This window comes from Propithecus coquereli, unplaced genomic scaffold (genome assembly GCF_000956105.1).
Source record: "Propithecus coquereli isolate 6110/MARCELLA unplaced genomic scaffold, Pcoq_1.0 Scaffold1, whole genome shotgun sequence".
Taxonomy (NCBI): domain Eukaryota; kingdom Metazoa; phylum Chordata; class Mammalia; order Primates; family Indriidae; genus Propithecus; species Propithecus coquereli.
The window spans coordinates 14,145,586-14,162,253 of NW_012133857.1; the positions used below are offsets into that span (position 1 = coordinate 14,145,586).

The 16,668-nt window shown below is 48.1% G+C and overlaps 2 protein-coding genes across 2 annotated transcripts in view; one reads left to right on the forward strand and one right to left on the reverse strand.

The window, feature by feature from the left end:
• The first annotated feature begins 455 nt into the window (after nt 1-455).
• Nucleotides 456-3,498, forward strand: RBM15B (RNA binding motif protein 15B). The gene has a single exon (XM_012637838.1). It carries the CDS (start codon nt 497-499, stop codon nt 3,164-3,166), a length of 2,670 nt encoding a protein of 889 aa, XP_012493292.1. The 5' UTR covers nt 456-496; the 3' UTR covers nt 3,167-3,498.
• Nucleotides 3,499-6,771: 3,273 nt separating this feature from the next.
• The window catches only part of VPRBP (Vpr (HIV-1) binding protein), a 69,599-nt gene continuing 59,702 nt past the window's right edge, over nt 6,772-16,668 (reverse strand). The window contains 3 exon segments of the mRNA XM_012638884.1: nt 6,772-7,173; nt 11,143-11,301; nt 11,304-11,376. Of these exon segments, the coding sequence (XP_012494338.1) occupies nt 7,115-7,173; nt 11,143-11,301; nt 11,304-11,376 (291 nt within the window). The 3' untranslated portion in view covers nt 6,772-7,114.

Here is a 16,668-nt window from a genome sequence, read left to right on the forward strand (position 1 = left end):
AAAGCCCCAGACTGCGGGGCCCACGGAAGGTGCCACTCCCCCAGTGCCTGCAGGAGGAGGTAGCTGGACCCAGAGCAGCGAAGCACGCCCGGAACCGCAACGCCTAGGACCAGCTCGGCTCGCTGGGGCCCGCGGCGACGCGAGCTAGCCCTCCTCTCAAAGGCTCCCATCGCTCCCCTTAGCCACGAGACTGCCCGCGCGGTGGCGCCAGAGCGCGCAGCCCGGCGCTCACCTGCATCACGTGGCACGGGGCGGCGCAGCCTGATGACGCACGCTCTGCGCAGCTGTCGCCCTGCCCTGCACAGTCACGTGGTACGGCCAGCGCAGCCTGCTAACGAAACGCCCAGCCCCTCGGCGCCGCTCCCGCCCCGCCCCGTCGCCACCGCCGCGCCGAGTCCTTTTGTCCAAGATGGCGGCGCCGGGGGCGCTGCCTCCTCAGCTGCCGCCGCCGCCGGTGTGAGGAGCCTGCGGGCCGCCCGCCCGCCGCGCCAAGGCCATGAAGCGGCAAAGCGAGCGAGACTCGAGCCCAAGCGGGCGTGGCTCGTCATCGTCGGCCAAGCGGCCGCGGGAGCGCGAACGGGAGGCGGAGGCGGGCGGGCGGCGGGCAGCGCACAAGGCCTCCGGCGGCGCCAAGCACCCGGTTCCAGCGCGACCTCGCGACAAACCCCGCGGTAGCGGGGGCGGCGGGGGCGGGCATCGCGATGGCCGCGGCGCTGGGGACGCGAATCACCGTGCGAGCAGCGGCCGCTCCTCAGGCTCTGGCGCCGGTGGTGGGGGACGCGGCGGCAAGGCCTCAGGGGACCCAGGCGCCTCGGGCGCATCGCCCCGCGCGTCTCCACTGCCGCCGCCTCCGCCGCTGCCTGGGGTCGAGCCCGCGGGCCCCGGCTCATCGGCGATCGCGCCCGAGTACAAGACGCTGCTCATCAGCAGCCTGAGCCCCGCTCTGCCCGCCGAACACCTCGAGGACCGTCTCTTCCACCAGTTCAAGCGCTTCGGCGAGATCAGCCTTCGCCTGTCGCACACACCTGAGCTGGGCCGTGTGGCCTACGTGAACTTCCGGCACCCGCAGGACGCGCGCGAGGCTCGCCAGCACGCCCTGGCCCGCCAGCTGCTGCTCTACGACCGCCCGCTCAAGGTAGAGCCGGTGTACCTTCGCGGCGGCGGGAGCAGCCGGAGAAGCAGCAGCAGCAGCGCTGCCGCTTCCACTCCGCCCCCAGGACCGCCCGCGCCCGTCGACCCGCTTGGCTACCTGCCGCTGCACGGAGGCTACCAGTACAAGCAGCGCTCGCTGTCCCCGGTAGCTGCCCCGCCCCTGCGGGAGCCCCGGACCCGCCACGCTGCCGCAGCCTTTGCCCTGGATGCTGCTGCCGCCGCTGCTGTGGGACTATCGAGGGAGCGGGCCCTGGACTACTATGGGCTGTACGACGACCGCGGGCGCCCCTACGGCTACCCAGCCGTGTGTGAGGAGGACCTCATGCCTGAGGACGACCAGAGGGCCACACGCAACCTCTTCATTGGGAACCTGGACCACAGTGTATCTGAGGTGGAGCTGCGACGGGCCTTCGAGAAGTACGGCATCATTGAGGAGGTGGTCATCAAGAGGCCTGCCCGTGGCCAGGGCGGTGCTTATGCCTTCCTCAAGTTCCAGAATTTGGACATGGCCCATAGGGCTAAGGTGGCCATGTCGGGGAGGGTGATTGGCCGCAACCCCATTAAGATAGGTTATGGCAAGGCCAACCCCACCACACGCCTCTGGGTGGGTGGCCTGGGACCTAACACCTCACTGGCGGCTCTGGCCCGGGAGTTTGACCGCTTTGGGAGCATTCGGACCATTGATCACGTCAAAGGAGATAGCTTTGCCTATATCCAGTATGAAAGCTTGGATGCAGCCCAGGCCGCCTGTGCTAAAATGAGGGGCTTTCCTTTGGGTGGTCCAGACCGCAGGCTCCGTGTGGATTTTGCCAAAGCAGAGGAGACTCGGTATCCCCAGCAGTACCAGCCCTCACCCCTCCCTGTGCATTATGAGCTTCTCACAGATGGATATACCCGTCACCGAAACCTGGATGCTGACCTGGTGCGGGATAGGACCCCCCCACACCTCCTGTACTCAGACCGAGACCGGACCTTTTTGGAAGGGGACTGGACCAGCCCCAGTAAAAGCTCCGACCGCCGAAACAGCCTGGAGGGCTACAGCCGCTCAGTGCGCAGCCGGAGTGGTGAGCGCTGGGGGGGAGATGGGGACCGTGGCATGCCCAAGCCCTGGGAAGAAAGGCGGAAGCGGAGGAGCCTTTCCAGTGACCGTGGGAGGACAACCCACTCCCCTTATGAGGAACGGAGCAGGACCAAGGGTGGTGGGCAGCAGTCGGAGCGAGGCTCGGACCGTACCCCTGAGCGCAGCCGCAAGGAGAACCACTCCAGTGACTGCACCAAGGAATCAGGCAGCAACTTTCTCAGCAACAGCAGACATGGGGCTGAGGAGCGGGGCCACCACCACCACCACCACGAGGCTCCAGACTCTTCCCACGGGAAGAAGACGAGAGATAGCGAGCGCAATCATCGGACCACTGAGGCTGAACCCAAGCCTCTTGAAGAGCCAAAACATGAGACCAAAAAGCTAAAGAATCTTTCAGAGTATGCTCAGACACTACAGCTGGGTTGGAATGGGCTTCTCGTGTTGAAAAACAGCTGCTTCCCAACGTCTATGCACATCCTAGAGGGGGACCAGGGGGTTATCACAGGTCTCCTCAAAGACCACACTTCCGGGAGCAAGCTGACCCAGCTGAAGATTGCCCAGCGCCTTCGACTGGACCAACCCAAGCTCGACGAGGTCACACGACGCATCAAGCAGGGGAGCCCCAATGGCTACGCAGTCCTCCTAGCCACCCAGGCAACCCCCAGTGGGCCTGGCACTGAGGGGATGCCCACAGTGGAGCCAGGCCTGCAGAGGCGGCTTCTCAGGAACCTGGTCTCCTACTTGAAACAGAAGCAGGCAGCAGGGGTGATCAGCCTGCCAGTGGGTGGGTCCAAGGGCAGAGACAGCACAGGCATGCTCTATGCCTTCCCACCCTGCGACTTTTCACAGCAGTACCTCCAGTCAGCACTAAGGACATTGGGCAAGCTAGAAGAAGAACACATGGTGATAGTCATAGTCAGAGACACTGCCTAGCCCAAACCTGTCTTTTCCAGCTCCATGTTTGTGTCACAAAAGCAGTTATTTTAAAAATCTGATCCACTGTCTACCCTACACCCTTGGTTTGAATTCTCTGCTGGTTATTTTGGTTATTTTGGTGGGGATCAAAGTCCTATCTGCCACCAAAAACTAAGTTCTTAGATTTGGGGGGATTTATTTTTTTTACAATGATGAGAAGGGACTCCTGTTACGTTGATTTCTAGTGTACAAGATACTGTCTGCTGTGTTCTGTATTTTTTTAATTTTTTGACTAACTGTATGGAAAGTTGTCAGTAAAGCCTTTGTCAGAGGATGGATTTTTAATCCTGTTCAGAGTCCTGGTTTAATCAAGGTATGAATGGAAGACTCTTCCCTAGCGCATGTACACAAATGCCCTACATTGTCTTTCCAGCATGTCCAAAAGTCCTGCCCCATCAGTGGCTCTCAGCCTGACCTTTCTGCTCTTCAGGCTGTCGGGACTATTCTCACGCTTGTTTTTAAGCTTGGCTGATGGCCGGCAGGCTTCAATTTGGGCTCTGAACCCTGCCGTACCAGCCTGGAATAAAGCCCATGCAAAGTTAGAGAGTGAGCCTAAGTTCTGTGGCAAACAGCTAGTGGTAGCTTTTCTGCCCTAAACAATGTGTCCATCAGTTTGAGCTGTGTCTGTTGGACAAAGTGCCTAACCTCAAAGCCTGTGTGACAGCAAGTAGTCTTCGGCAGGTGTGTAGTCTTGTACATGGAGGAGGAACAGTGCAATATTGATGCCAAGGGGTCTTGGTGCTGCCAATCCATCCAGGCGCCCTCTCTTGTTCAGACTGCCAGGAAGCCAAATAATGGAGGAATGGAGGGTTAGAGGCAGACTGCCTTGGTTTATTCTTGAAGTTTACCCAGATGTTTGTGAGTTATGGCTCTCTTGGTTGTTCAGGGCTGATGTGTAATAGAGCAGGCCTGTGCCCAGTCATACCTAGAGTTTCGTGGGGGACACTGAATCCCCGAAGTACTTTGTTAAGTGCAGTGGGTTAACAGGAGACGCCCTTGATAACTGACAGTGGTTTCCCAGGTGCAAGGTCAGAGCAGGTGCCTAGACCTCATGCCCTGATATTGAGGAGGTGGTGACCACTGGCAAGTAGGTCTTTCTCTTGGGGGAAAGGTGTTGGGCAGTGCTAGAGCTTGAAGCTACTGAAGCCATGCTGGGGAGGAAAAGGATGTGGAGGCATCCTCTAGCTGGGAGGGAAAGGTGGCCTGAAGTCTTAAAATTCTGCCTTCCCAGAACACAGTTGTCACTGTAGAACACAGTGCAAATGCCATTCTTCAGACTGTTTTGTGTGGCCGCTTGGATGTTCCAAAAGGGATCATTGTCAGGGCTGAGGAGAATGGAATCTCTGCTAAGAGAAATGAGCTCCCGAATGACCAGGAATTCCAGGTGCTGCTGGCCGTGCCATCCTCTCTTCAGGTCTGGTCCACTACCCCAGCTAGCACAAAGCAGCACGGATAAGAGCTGGGGTCTGAGAGAGAGGCTTTGTGGAGGCTGGGGCTCAGTGCAGACTGCATGGAGAGTACATGCCAGCCCACAAGGACAATGAAAGAGCTGTCAGAGACCTCAGAGATTTGGAACAAACGGGAAGGTGCCTGGGGAAGTATCGCTCACTGGGCGTCAGCTGGTGCTCATGAGAGATCAAGCACATTCATAACAAAACATTAATGCAAGGAAGTGTTAAACATGTTTATTTGCCTGTTTTTACTTGAGCTCAGGCTGCAGGTAACTAACCAAGTCAGTCTGGGGCATAGCAGGACACCCCTGTACTATTCCAGGGTAGCTGGTACTGCCAGAAATAGGAGTACGCCTTGTCTTGTTGAAGGCACATGGGTGGAGAAGACACTTCAGCCTTTGCCCTGTCCACCCCACTTCAGGGAAGGGTGCCCTCTGGCCCCAAAAGGAACTGCCAACTTTTAATGAAGAGCCACACCCAATGTGTGACCTTCCTTCTCTTCCCTGGACCTCAACCACTTCCTTCCTTTGGCTCTTAAGACATAGCAGGTTGTATGACCTCTCAGAAGGACCTTGGTCAGCACTAGTGAGGGTAGGTCAGGGGGCAAGGCCCTGGTTCCTTTATGAGACTGACCAGTGTGAGAACTTAACTGCAGGTGTCCAGTGCCTCCACCTGGGGTTCAGGTCCTCAGATGTTGCTTAAAGGCAAAAAGCACAAGAAGGCAAAATTTGCCTCATTGGTGGTGTGCTCTTCCACATGTTGCTACGTGACTCAGATTTTGAGTCCTGGTAGAATAAAGGAAGAGAGTTAATGTTTCCTTAGCCTCTTAGGGCACTTCCCTAAGGGTATGTTGTCAAGTCAACCAGAATTCTGCTTTTCTATTAAAGGTCCCCATCTCCACCTTAGAGACCTGTGGGTACTCCCAAGAGCTCCTGGCAGGGAGACTGGCTCGGTGCAGTTAATGACTAGAATATAGTGCTTTTATTGCTTCTTTATTTTTAACCTGTTTTCTTCCAATGCATTCAGTCCCAGCCATCTAAGTGGTAGTATTGCCATTTAAGCTGAGGCATGAAGCAAATTAAGAGCTGAGAATTCTGCTGTCTAGAGGACCAAGAGGTACCTGTGTGACATAGGTCCCCTTCGGTGTGTATGGCATATTGTATTGGCACTCCTGAGCCCACCTGCCCCTGGAGAGTTATAGCCATCTTGTATTGCTTGTTTATTTCACAACAACCAAACTTGTTCCTTCTTCTCTCAGTAAAAGGAGAAAAGCCTCTTTAGCTGGATAATACCTACATAACAAACCAAGAAGTTGTTATTTGGGCAAAATCAAAGGAATAAAGAGACTTTACTGTGGGAAGGAAAGGGGGTGGGGTGGGGTGAATGAAAAGAAAAGGTAGGAGCCCCCGGCACTTTCCCTGGTTACACAGTTTAACTATTGGCCAATTTTAGAGGCCTCTGAAGTATCTTTCTGCAAACCCAGACCAAGCCCCACTGTCCCCAAACTGCCAGGACTGGAGAACTCAAGTCCACCATCACAGTCCCTTTCAGGAACAGTAATGGCCATCACCCCAACCACAAGGATGGCCAAAATGTTTTTACTCCTTAGCTTGGGCAGCTCATTCCTCCAAATCTTCCCAGGACCCCTCCCTTTCGAGCTCCACCAAATCTGTACTTGGGAGCTTGATCTTTACAACATAAAAGAGATGTGTCCACAGTGGACAATGCCCTGAGCTCTACTCTCTGTGCTGTCTCCCCACAACCCCCATATTACCCTTAGAAAGACAGGTCCTGCCCCCGAGAGAGCTGTAGGCCACGCTTAGACACTGTGACTAAGCTGCTTTTCTCCCAGGAGTGTATTATTTAGGCAGAACCCTTTGACCACCATCCTGGTCCGCCTCTCTTGGAAGACGTCTTTCTATGGCCTGGCTAGAGCTGCAAAAAAGGGACACATCCCACTGGTGAAACAGGACAGGGAAAGGCCATAAACAAAGACAGACCTGTAATTTATTTTGTATTTTTTTTAAATAAATACACTTTACATTAAAGAAAAAGGCCTTTGATTTGTAATTTCCACATTTGGGAGAAAAGGAAGAAAGAAAAATTTTTGAATTGTTCTTTAAGTAAAGAACGTTATACAAAGAAAATATATTGTGAAATAACCCCAGAGACATGTTTTGTTTTGTTTTTTCCCTTGAAGAAAGATATGTCCATCCTAGAAGAAGAGGGGAAAGCAGAATAGCGCCTAATCCCTGTTGTCTTTTTGTGGTCGTTATTGTTTTTAGAAGGACCCTCAGATTCCAATGAGACTCTCTAAGCCACAATCCTCTGAATGCAGGGCATGCAGTTCCTTAAAAGACAGCCAGCCCTGGGAGAAAGGGAAGGGAAAGTGTTCTGAATTCATCTGACTCAGTTTCTCGCCTGCCAAGAATCTCTTCCAAGTGGTGATGGCTCCTCACTCATTCAGAGATAAGATGATGTCATCTTCCAAATCAGAGTTGTCAGAGCTGTCAGCTGAAAGGGAAGAAAAGGGAGAGACTAGATTATGCGCTAAGCTTACAGGAGGCTTTCAGAAGGGAAGCACCTGTGCAAGATTAACTACCAGTTTCCAGAAAGAAGAAAACACATCAATTAACTCCCTGGAGCTGGCTCTGGAGAATATAGCTGTTGCTGGCAACAGTGGTCACCCCTGGGACCTCTTGCTTTTTCTACCTTTCAAAGGGCCTAGCCATGGTGCCCTCTGCTTCCTGCCTAGGAGGCCCTAAGGGATTGAGCCAGCACCCTCTGAAGCTTCCACCCATGGTACCCTGAATGGCTACAAAGGGGCAGGGCTTAGGGGAGCAGTGAGTGAGCTTCCATGGCCCTTGGCCTCACGTCCTTCAAGGACAGACACAGGCCAGCCTGATCCCACGGGACCACTAAAAAGGCAGACTAAGTCCAAGCAAAATCGAGAGATTTATCTGTCCTTAAACTTCTTAGCCACTCCTCCAATCCTCAGAGGACTGACTGTACAAAGGCAGAGACTGCCAACCTTGATTCATTCCTCTGTGATTTCTGAATATAATCTACAGGGAACAAATTCCCAAAAACGTACAGGCCAGTTTGCAACAATACCAGAGAAGGAGCTTCCTATCTAGAAATGTGGCAGGAGGCCAGCAGGGAGCAGCTGTGACGCCCTAGAAGGTGGCACTGTCTCTGATGAGGAGCCTCTGCTCGACCATCTGCCTTCTCTGGCAGGGCACAGACACATTAACACTTCTGGAAGGATCCATTAAGGGGCATGACTAGGTGGTAGCAAAAATGATCCTCAAAATGAAGTAGATAAACCATGTGTGGCTAATCAAAATCCTGATAAGGACTCTAACATTTGCTGAGTGAAGCAAGAGGAAAGGCCTCAATGCCCACTTTGATTACTCATGGCTCAGGAAGCTATAAAAGCAATTTTAACCCAGTCCTCAGGGAAAGTGGACAGACTCTGCGCTGGAGCCCTGCAAACGCCTATAGGCTCTGGAGTTCCCATGTGAAGAAGGGTGGCCACTAGTTGCAAAGAATCCCTCATCAGCCTTTCCCAATACCTAAGAGAATCAACTCTCGGGCAAGCAGAGTTCGAACCTTCCTTCATTCACAACAATCTCCTTTAGGAGGAAAACCAAGAAAAGCATGGCAATGATACCAGAAATTTCTCAAAGCAAAAGGATGGCTGGAAAAGCCAGTGGTCCTAAGTCTAAGTGGGCACACGCATGGCCTGACTGTTGATGAGCAGTGGGAAAACAAGATGGAGAGATCAAAGAATGAATACCTGACACACTGAATAAACCAAGCCTCATCAGCTTCTCTGCTACAAGAGCTCCAGGAGGAAGCGTTACAGGAAGGGGAGGGCCTCCTCCCCAGAACCAAGCCTTGTACCGTGTTCCGGCCCCAACCACAGGCATGGCTCCCGTGGCAGCCCTGCAGAGAATTCCTCAGTGCTCATGCACTCTGCGAGCCAACGATGCCAGAGCCCCTGCCTGAGACCTGTCTAGCTATTAAGCAGCAGCTGTATAGTTATTAAGAGCTAAGAGTCTTAACAACTCTGTGTCACATCTAAGGACTGTAAATGCAGCTTAATGAGGATCACAGCACAATCTTCTTTAAGCAAATAACTGTCAGGCCCAGAGTTTCAGAGAGAATCTTCAGGGCTTGGGCACCAACTTCCCACCTGGTGGTCAGGTTGTAGGACTCTTTACTAGCCTTCTCTCATTCTCCAAGTGTTGGAAGTGACTGGATCCCAGACCTTGGCTGGGACTTCCCCTTGTGAAAAACCTCATAAGGCAAAGGCAATCTAGACAAAAATAATCAGGTCCTGCAGTGTTCAACCTATTGCTCTACAGCATATAGGTTTTGGGGGCAGGGCTGACAAGCAGAGAAACACAAAAGACCTTAGAATCAGCCGGGCACGGTGGCTCACACCTGTAATCCTAGCACTCTGGGAGGCCGAGGCCGGAGAATTGCTCAAGGTCAGGAGTTCAAAACCAGCCTGAGCAAGAGCGAGACCCCGTCTCTACTAAAAAATAGAAAGAAATTAGCTGGACAACTAAAAATCTATATAGAAAAAATTAGCTGGGCATGGTGGCGCATGCCTGTAGTCCCAGCTACTTGGGAGGCTGAGGCAGAAGGATCGCTTGAGCCCAGGAGTTTGAAGTTGCTGTGAGCTAGGCTGACGCCATGGCACTCTAGCCCGGGCAACAGAGCGAGACTATCTCGAAAAAAAAAAAAAAAAAAAAAGACCTTGGAATCAAGGTCTTTCTCTTCCTAGGGCTAGAGTTCTGCATCTGGAACCATAGAGTCTCTGCAGGATTCAGGGCCTGTGCAAAGGTACATGGGGGCATGTGGGTGTGCTTTTCTAGAAGTTTCTATGGCTTTCAGCATATCCTAAAAGGGTCCCATAACTCGAAAAGGTTCAGAGCTACTGCTCTAAAGGATTAATGTGAGACAAAATACTAGCAAACCAATGATGCCAAGAATGTTCTGTCTGTTCTGTCGAGAGCTACTGTGGATCTCCTATAAATATACAGAAGGAGCAACAGTGTGCGTGCCGCAGATGCCTGCCACTTCTGCCTCTCTACTTCCATTCTGGAGTCCACTCTTCGGAATCCTCAGTTGTCCTCTATTATTCTCACATCATAAATATTCTCACCCAACTTAAAGAACATTTTTATAACTGATAGAATTAAAGTTTTCCATATTACCTCTGGCTTAAGAGAAGGAATTTCCTAAACAGCTAAAGGAGGTACTAATTTTACAGGCCAAATACAAATTGAGTAGCTTTATACTCAAATTAATAGAAAAATTAAAGTGATACCACTACCAACTGGCCAGCTGTTTGCTGACCCTCCTAACCTGCCTAACTACTTGTAATTGACGGGAGGTATAACTTGTTTCCCACGTCTCTATTCACGTATGACAAAAGGTTCACCAAAACTTGCTCTGTGTCCCTTGCCCCTTAGTTCCTTCCTCTTACCTGGCTCTCTGACCATGGTTTGGGATTACTCCATTGAATCACCTCAACCTCCAAGTATGGGAAAAACAAAAGCTGATAAACAGTAGATGGGCAGATGTAAGGCAGTTGCCCCCTACCCTCCCTCCCACTGAGCTTCCTCAAAATACAACTTTGGTAAGAGGACTTATGTATAGCTGCAGAGCTAACAGACTCTTAGAACTATTAGCTATTAATAGTTTATTCAGGATTCATTACCACAGTCAGGAGACAACTTGACTTTAGAAACCTATCCTAATGGAAAATTACTAGGAAAACTGGAGCTTGTTCTTTAAAATTTGGAAAAAGAAAGAAAGAAAAATGAATGGAAGTGAACAAAATAGAAACCAAAGAAAACATCTGTTCCCTTTAGAAGGGATTAGCCAAAAGCAGACAGGAAAGGTCTCCTCCGCAAGAGGGCCTTCATTTCTTTATAACTTTAGAAAAAAGAACAGTACCCCATTAAGAGTTTCTTCTGATTTCAGCTCTGCCCTTCAGAAGACAGCTACACTTTGGCTTCCATTCTAAGGCTAATTCTCTAAAGCAGGGGTTGACAAACTACAAGCCCACCACCCAATTTTGCAAATAAAAGCTTTATTAGAACACAGCCACAATCATTCATTCACGTATTATGTATGACTGCTTTCTCACTACAACAGCAGAGTGGAATAGCTGCAACAAAGACTATATGGTTCACAAAGCGTAAAATATTTACTATCTGGCCTTACAGAAAAAAGTTTGCTAACTTCTACCTGAAAGATAGGAGATGACAGCCATTTGGTTTGGTTACACAGTCTGATGGGAGAGCAGGAGGGTGAAAATGCTTTTCTTCAAGGAACCAGAGTGGTGAATCAACAGTTACAGGGCACAGAGCCTTGGTGTGGCCTGCCCCCTGGGTTGCACTGGCAAAAGAGAAGGGACCTTACTCTGGGTGCCAAGGTTTAGCCCATATTCTGCCCTATACTTACTGTCCCCCAGGATCAGTTCCACTTCCTCGTCTGCATCAGAGTCTTCATCCTCCCCGTCCTCTCCCTCCTCTAGAAGGTTTGCTAGCTCCTCATCCGAGGGAGAGAAGTCATTGTCCCCATCTTCCCCTGCGTTCTCGTTGTTGTCGTCCTCCTCCAAGTCGTGTCAAGCTCATCTAAATCATCAGTGTCATCATCATCTTCATCATCATCTTCTTCCTCCTGTTCTTCCTCTTCCTAGTAAGAGAGCATGAGGTCCATTAGGACAAAAACAGAGGCCTAACCCATGTGGGCCACATGGTGAGTTTTGCCCAAAGGGAAAGGGAGAAAACTGTCAGCAGAAAGGGTGGTAGTCTAGATTGGTACAGACTAAGTGGGCCAGCCAGACTTGTCAGTAATGGCTGAGACAGGCGCACACAAGTTCCCCCAGACACTTGAAGCACCCTGCAGACAAGGATTATGGTCACCCCACAAAGGTATTACTGGTCACACAGCCCTTATCCAAGGAAACAGACAACTTGCTTCACAGAAGTCTCTGCTGTCAATATTCCAGGAGCCCAGGGGGAGGGGGCTCTTCTTTCTCCCCTACATCAACCCAGGCAAGTGAAATCAGTTGAGGCACTAGAACAAAAGCTTTTACCTGGAATCTAAAAAGCAACACTTTAACAAAATGGAAGAACACAGTTGCTGAAGCATCGGTTTCTAAGCCCCACAAGCTCTTGCCCTTGATCTTCTAACCAAAAATGTGAGTAAAACCCCTAAGAGTGCTATCATATGCATTTGATGATCTGAACTTTGTAGCAAAACAGACCTACAATATAGAACACTAGCAGATACCTACATTTCTTGTTACAAGCCCCCGAAAAAAGAATGCTAGAGAAACTGTCCATCCTTTCATTCTAAAGAGAATTTCCTAAAGGCAAGAAAACTACCAGAAAAGCCAATGAAATACTTTGCTCTAGGTACCCTGGGCTTTGTAAATGGTGCATTCTGGCATCTGCCACGGATTTCAACTTTGCATTAGAATCCCAGTTCCTTCCCCTTCAAGTGAGAGAGAACACTAAGATACCTCTCTGCTTTTGATAATTTTGGAACCACCATTAACAACTTTTTGATATGCTGTTTGACCCGGTGATTTAGACTTTTCAAAATTTCTGGGAAATTTGGGAAAAACTGACGCCCTTTAAATGCCCGTTAATCCTAATACTTGCGCAAATGTGTGTATGGTCTATACCAGATTTTTCAGGGGCATGCGTGCGTGTGGTGTGAATGCACACATAACAGCCTGAGACAATTATTCCACACCCTTGGCCACACATCCCTTAAGAGCTACTAAGCCTTGCCCCACCTGAAAGGAGCTAAGGCAGTAATGACGGACCGAAACACAGACAAGCTCATGACCCCTACAAGCACATCAGATCACACAAGTAACTGAGAAAGGGGAGGGGTGCCAAAACTCAGGGAAAATAATCCAAGTGTTTACCAGATGACAACTTTTGCCTCTTTCCCCCCCCCCCGCCCCCCCAGGCATATTTTCATGAACTTAACCAAAATTAGCTAATCCATTAACAAAGTACCAAAGTTTAAAATAAGTACATTAAAGAAGAGAATATCTGGGGCCCTGTGTCTATATTCTTAGAATATAAGAATGCTTACATTCTAAATTTAAGATAGCACAACTTTTAAAGATCCACAGTTGAGTAGGTACATAAAAGGTTAGTAAACTGTACAAATGGTCATGGGCTGGCCAAAAAATTCAGACAGACAGTTCTCTTTCATTTCCAAAAACATCAAAACTTAGCTGATCCAGAATTGAGCAAAAAGCTCCGAAATCAAGAGCAATCCTGGAAAATAGGTCAAGCAGGGTCTAAACTTTGAACTACAGAGATACCATTCCAATTTCTTCTGGCAGTCTACAAACCCAACCTTTATTTATTTTGTAGCAGAAGAAACAGTTGTATATTAATTCATCTCAGAAGGACATCGCATGTGACTATGACAGGGGAGGGGAAATGAGCAGGAAGATCTACCTGAATCGCAAGTGGAACACCTCACTTCACTGCCTGTACTTTGTATTTAATGACCAATGCTGGTTTAATATGTATTTGGTCACATATGGACATGGCCATAAACTCATTTTCTAAATTTTAAATCTGAAACCAGGATCATGAAGCAGAGACTCAAAGACCTGTCCAAAATGCCGTGGTAGAATTCTGTGGTGGAAACCAAAGGGGATTCTAGGAAGCAATTTTAGAAGCATTCTCTACTGGTCAAGTACCTAGTCAGCAGCATAAGCCCCTCTCCTTCATTTCTGAAGAATAAAGCCTCTAATAATGAGTGGTCCAAAAAAATAAAAATGAAAAATTATTTAAAGAAAAAAGCAAATTTTGCTAGAATCCTGACTCAACTCCAGCAACATTTAGATAATGTTTTGGATCCAGAAACATTGTTTTTGTTTTTTTTTCCAATTCTCTAAGACTTCTTCTAGGGCCTGGAAACAGAATTACAAGAACTCGGAGCCAGGCCATTTTAAATTAAACTACCAATAAATTTCCCTACAGAAAGAAATTCCAAAAGTAGTCTCAATTCCACCTTAAATCAAGTTCATGGTCACCCAAAGCCCCCAAACCCTGCAGATAACCAACCCACTCCCCTCTTCTTGTACGGAGAACAGGTCAATTGGCATGAGCTGCTGCCACTGCTCCCTGGTTCCCTCTCCACATCCAAACCTGCCTTCGACTCTGGTCTGAGAATGAACCTCCCACTCCTGCTCTGGATCTCAATTCACCCTGGCACCCTCTTACCACAGATGCTTTTCTCATCTTCACCCGACCCACACTCAAGTTCTCTCCACTGGCTCCTCATCTTCTATGCCAAGAAGTTCAGCTCCCCCACACCTAACAACTTCTCAGCCTACACGGGCTTCAAATTCCTCCTACCTATAGACTTTTTGGAAAGGGTGACCTCAACCCTATTCCTGACCTCCAGGTATCCAGCTTCCCCTTGCTCACTTCGCGCTCACTCTGCCTTTATTCCACTAACACTTGACAGTCTGGCTCCAGCCCAAACCACTCCACACAGTGTTGCAGTTAATGGTGTGTGCTCTAGAGCCAGACTGCCTCGGCTGAATCCAAACTCTGTTAGCACGATGATCTACTTTGGGGCAATTTATTTACCCTCATAGGATTGCTGTTGGGTTTTAAGTTTTGTAGTTTTTTGTTTTTGTTTGTTTTTTTTGTTTGTTTGTTTTTTTTTTTGAGACAGAGTCTCACTCTGTTGCCTGACTATAGTGCTGTGGCACCATCATAGCCCACTGCTACCTCAAACTCCTGGGCTCAAGCGATCCTCCTGCCTCAGCCTCCCAAGTAACTGGGACTACAGGCATGCGCCATGATGACTGGCTAATTTTTCTATTTTTTTGTAGAGATGGGGTCTCACTCTTGCTCAGGCTGGTCTGGAACTCCTGAGCTCAAGCAATCCTCCTGCTTCAGCCTCCCAAAGTGCTAGGATTACAGGTCTGAGCCACCGCACCCAGCCAGGGTTTTAAGTTTTTTTAAAATGTGTATGTGTATTTAAGCTCTTTGGAAAGTGCCTAGCATATACAAAGTGTTCAACAAGTGTTAGTTTTTTGTTCTTATTATAATTACTGAAATCCTCCTAAAGGAATATGAAGGCTTGAATGGTCAACCACAGGGCTTTTCTGCAGTGACTGACACTATCCAATCCTGGCCTCCCAACTGGGCTGCTGGCCTGATCTTTACTTGGTCTCTTCTGGATTTTCCCCTCTAGGCAGATGGGTTCCTTCAACTTCTATTTCTGCCTTCATATATCCTCTCATTAGACAGCTCTATACACCAGTACAACAAAAACTGAAAATCCTCTAAGTCTAAAACTCAACTCAATCTGTCCTTAAAACCACACTTCTCTCAGTTACCAGGTCAAAATCTCAAACATGTCTTTCACTTCTCCCACTTAGATGGCTTCACACCTAGTTAACTTCTGTTTCTCACATATCTGGGGTCCCCAGTGCTCTCTCCTGTCCACTCTCACTGCACAACACCTCCTCCTGCTAGCCTTCAATGTCTCCAACTCTCTATGGTCTTATCCCCTCCCGGATCAAAACCTCCTAGGGCTCCATAACGCTGCCAATATTACAGAATTACCACAGACTCAATGACTATTTACTGAACATCTATCAAATGACAACTTCTCTGGTTCTCAATTTCTTGTTAAATGAGGTTGTTTAATTAAATCGGTTACTCTTACTCAGAAGTGACCATCAGAATTACCTAAGAAAATTCCAAAATATTCATGTCTAACCCCACCCAGGGTCCTAAATGATAGAACCAATCTTTCTGAACGAAGCTCGTGAAGGTGGATTTTGGAAAGGGTCCCCAGGAATTGTGAAGTGCACCCCTAATTAAAAACCACTCCACAAGATGACAGCTGAAGTATCTTCTAATTCTAAAGTTCTACTTTTCTGTAATGATACACGCTGTCTGCAGATTCAAGATAACAGAACCAAATAGGTGAGTCCAGATATTCCCACCCACCTTCTCTGCTATATCAAACTATCTTATTCTTTAGGACTTAAACAGAATTTGATTTTTTTTTATTAGTGCAGAATTTACTTCTAGACTATCCGAAATTGTTCTTGAATATATATATATTTTTCACAAGAAACAGCTTTTAGCCTATATTTCCTTTAAAAATATAACCAATCCCTTAGAAAATAAAACTTCTGGTCATACTTTAAGAACAGTTAATCAAAATACTAGGATAGCTTTTAAAAAATGTAATTCAAACCTGATCCTACTGTCTTGACACTTTAACATGTCACAATTTGCTAAATTTAAATGCTTATTTTTTTTTAACACTTGTTCCTGATATTAACTATCCTTAAAAGCTATAGGTTTCTCAAATATAGATAGAAGGTAAAAAAAAAAAAAAAAAGAAAGAAAGAAAAAATATTTATATTGAAAAAAAAAGCTATAGGTTCATTTCAGGGTCATAAATGCTATGTTTTTCTCTCCTCACTGGCAGAATCTAACTCAAATGTATTTTAATTTTTTTAGGACAAAAAGAGGCCTTCAGGAATCATGACATTCAACTCTGACCAGGCACACGGTAGGTGTGTAATCAGTAAAGACTCTTACCATCCGCTTCTAGGCAGTGGAGAACACATAGGAAGCAACAGCACACAGTGTGTCCCAGATTCCAAAATGGAGTGGAAAAAAGAGAGCATTATTCCCTTGAGTTTTTTCTTCATAAATTTAAGGTTAACTATAATTAGCTGAAATGTATTGGCTTTTCAAAATCTAGGAATAATGATCAATCACTAACCTTTGGTTTTATGACTTTCCTAAAAGCCAGCATTAAATATAAATGAATTGATTTTTAAAAACACAGATACCAAACTTCCAATGGATAACAGGAGCTTTGATAGGTGACTGGCTTATCTCTGCTTTCATCGAATGCCTAAAGGCAGGCAGCCTAGCGCCTCAGGAACCAAATATTTATGGCTGTCCA

Excerpts from the sequence above, each read along its gene's own strand:
- RBM15B (XM_012637838.1), top strand. The coding sequence starts at position 497 with ATGAAGCGGCAAAGCGAGCGAGACTCGAGCCCAAGCGGGCGTGGCTCG.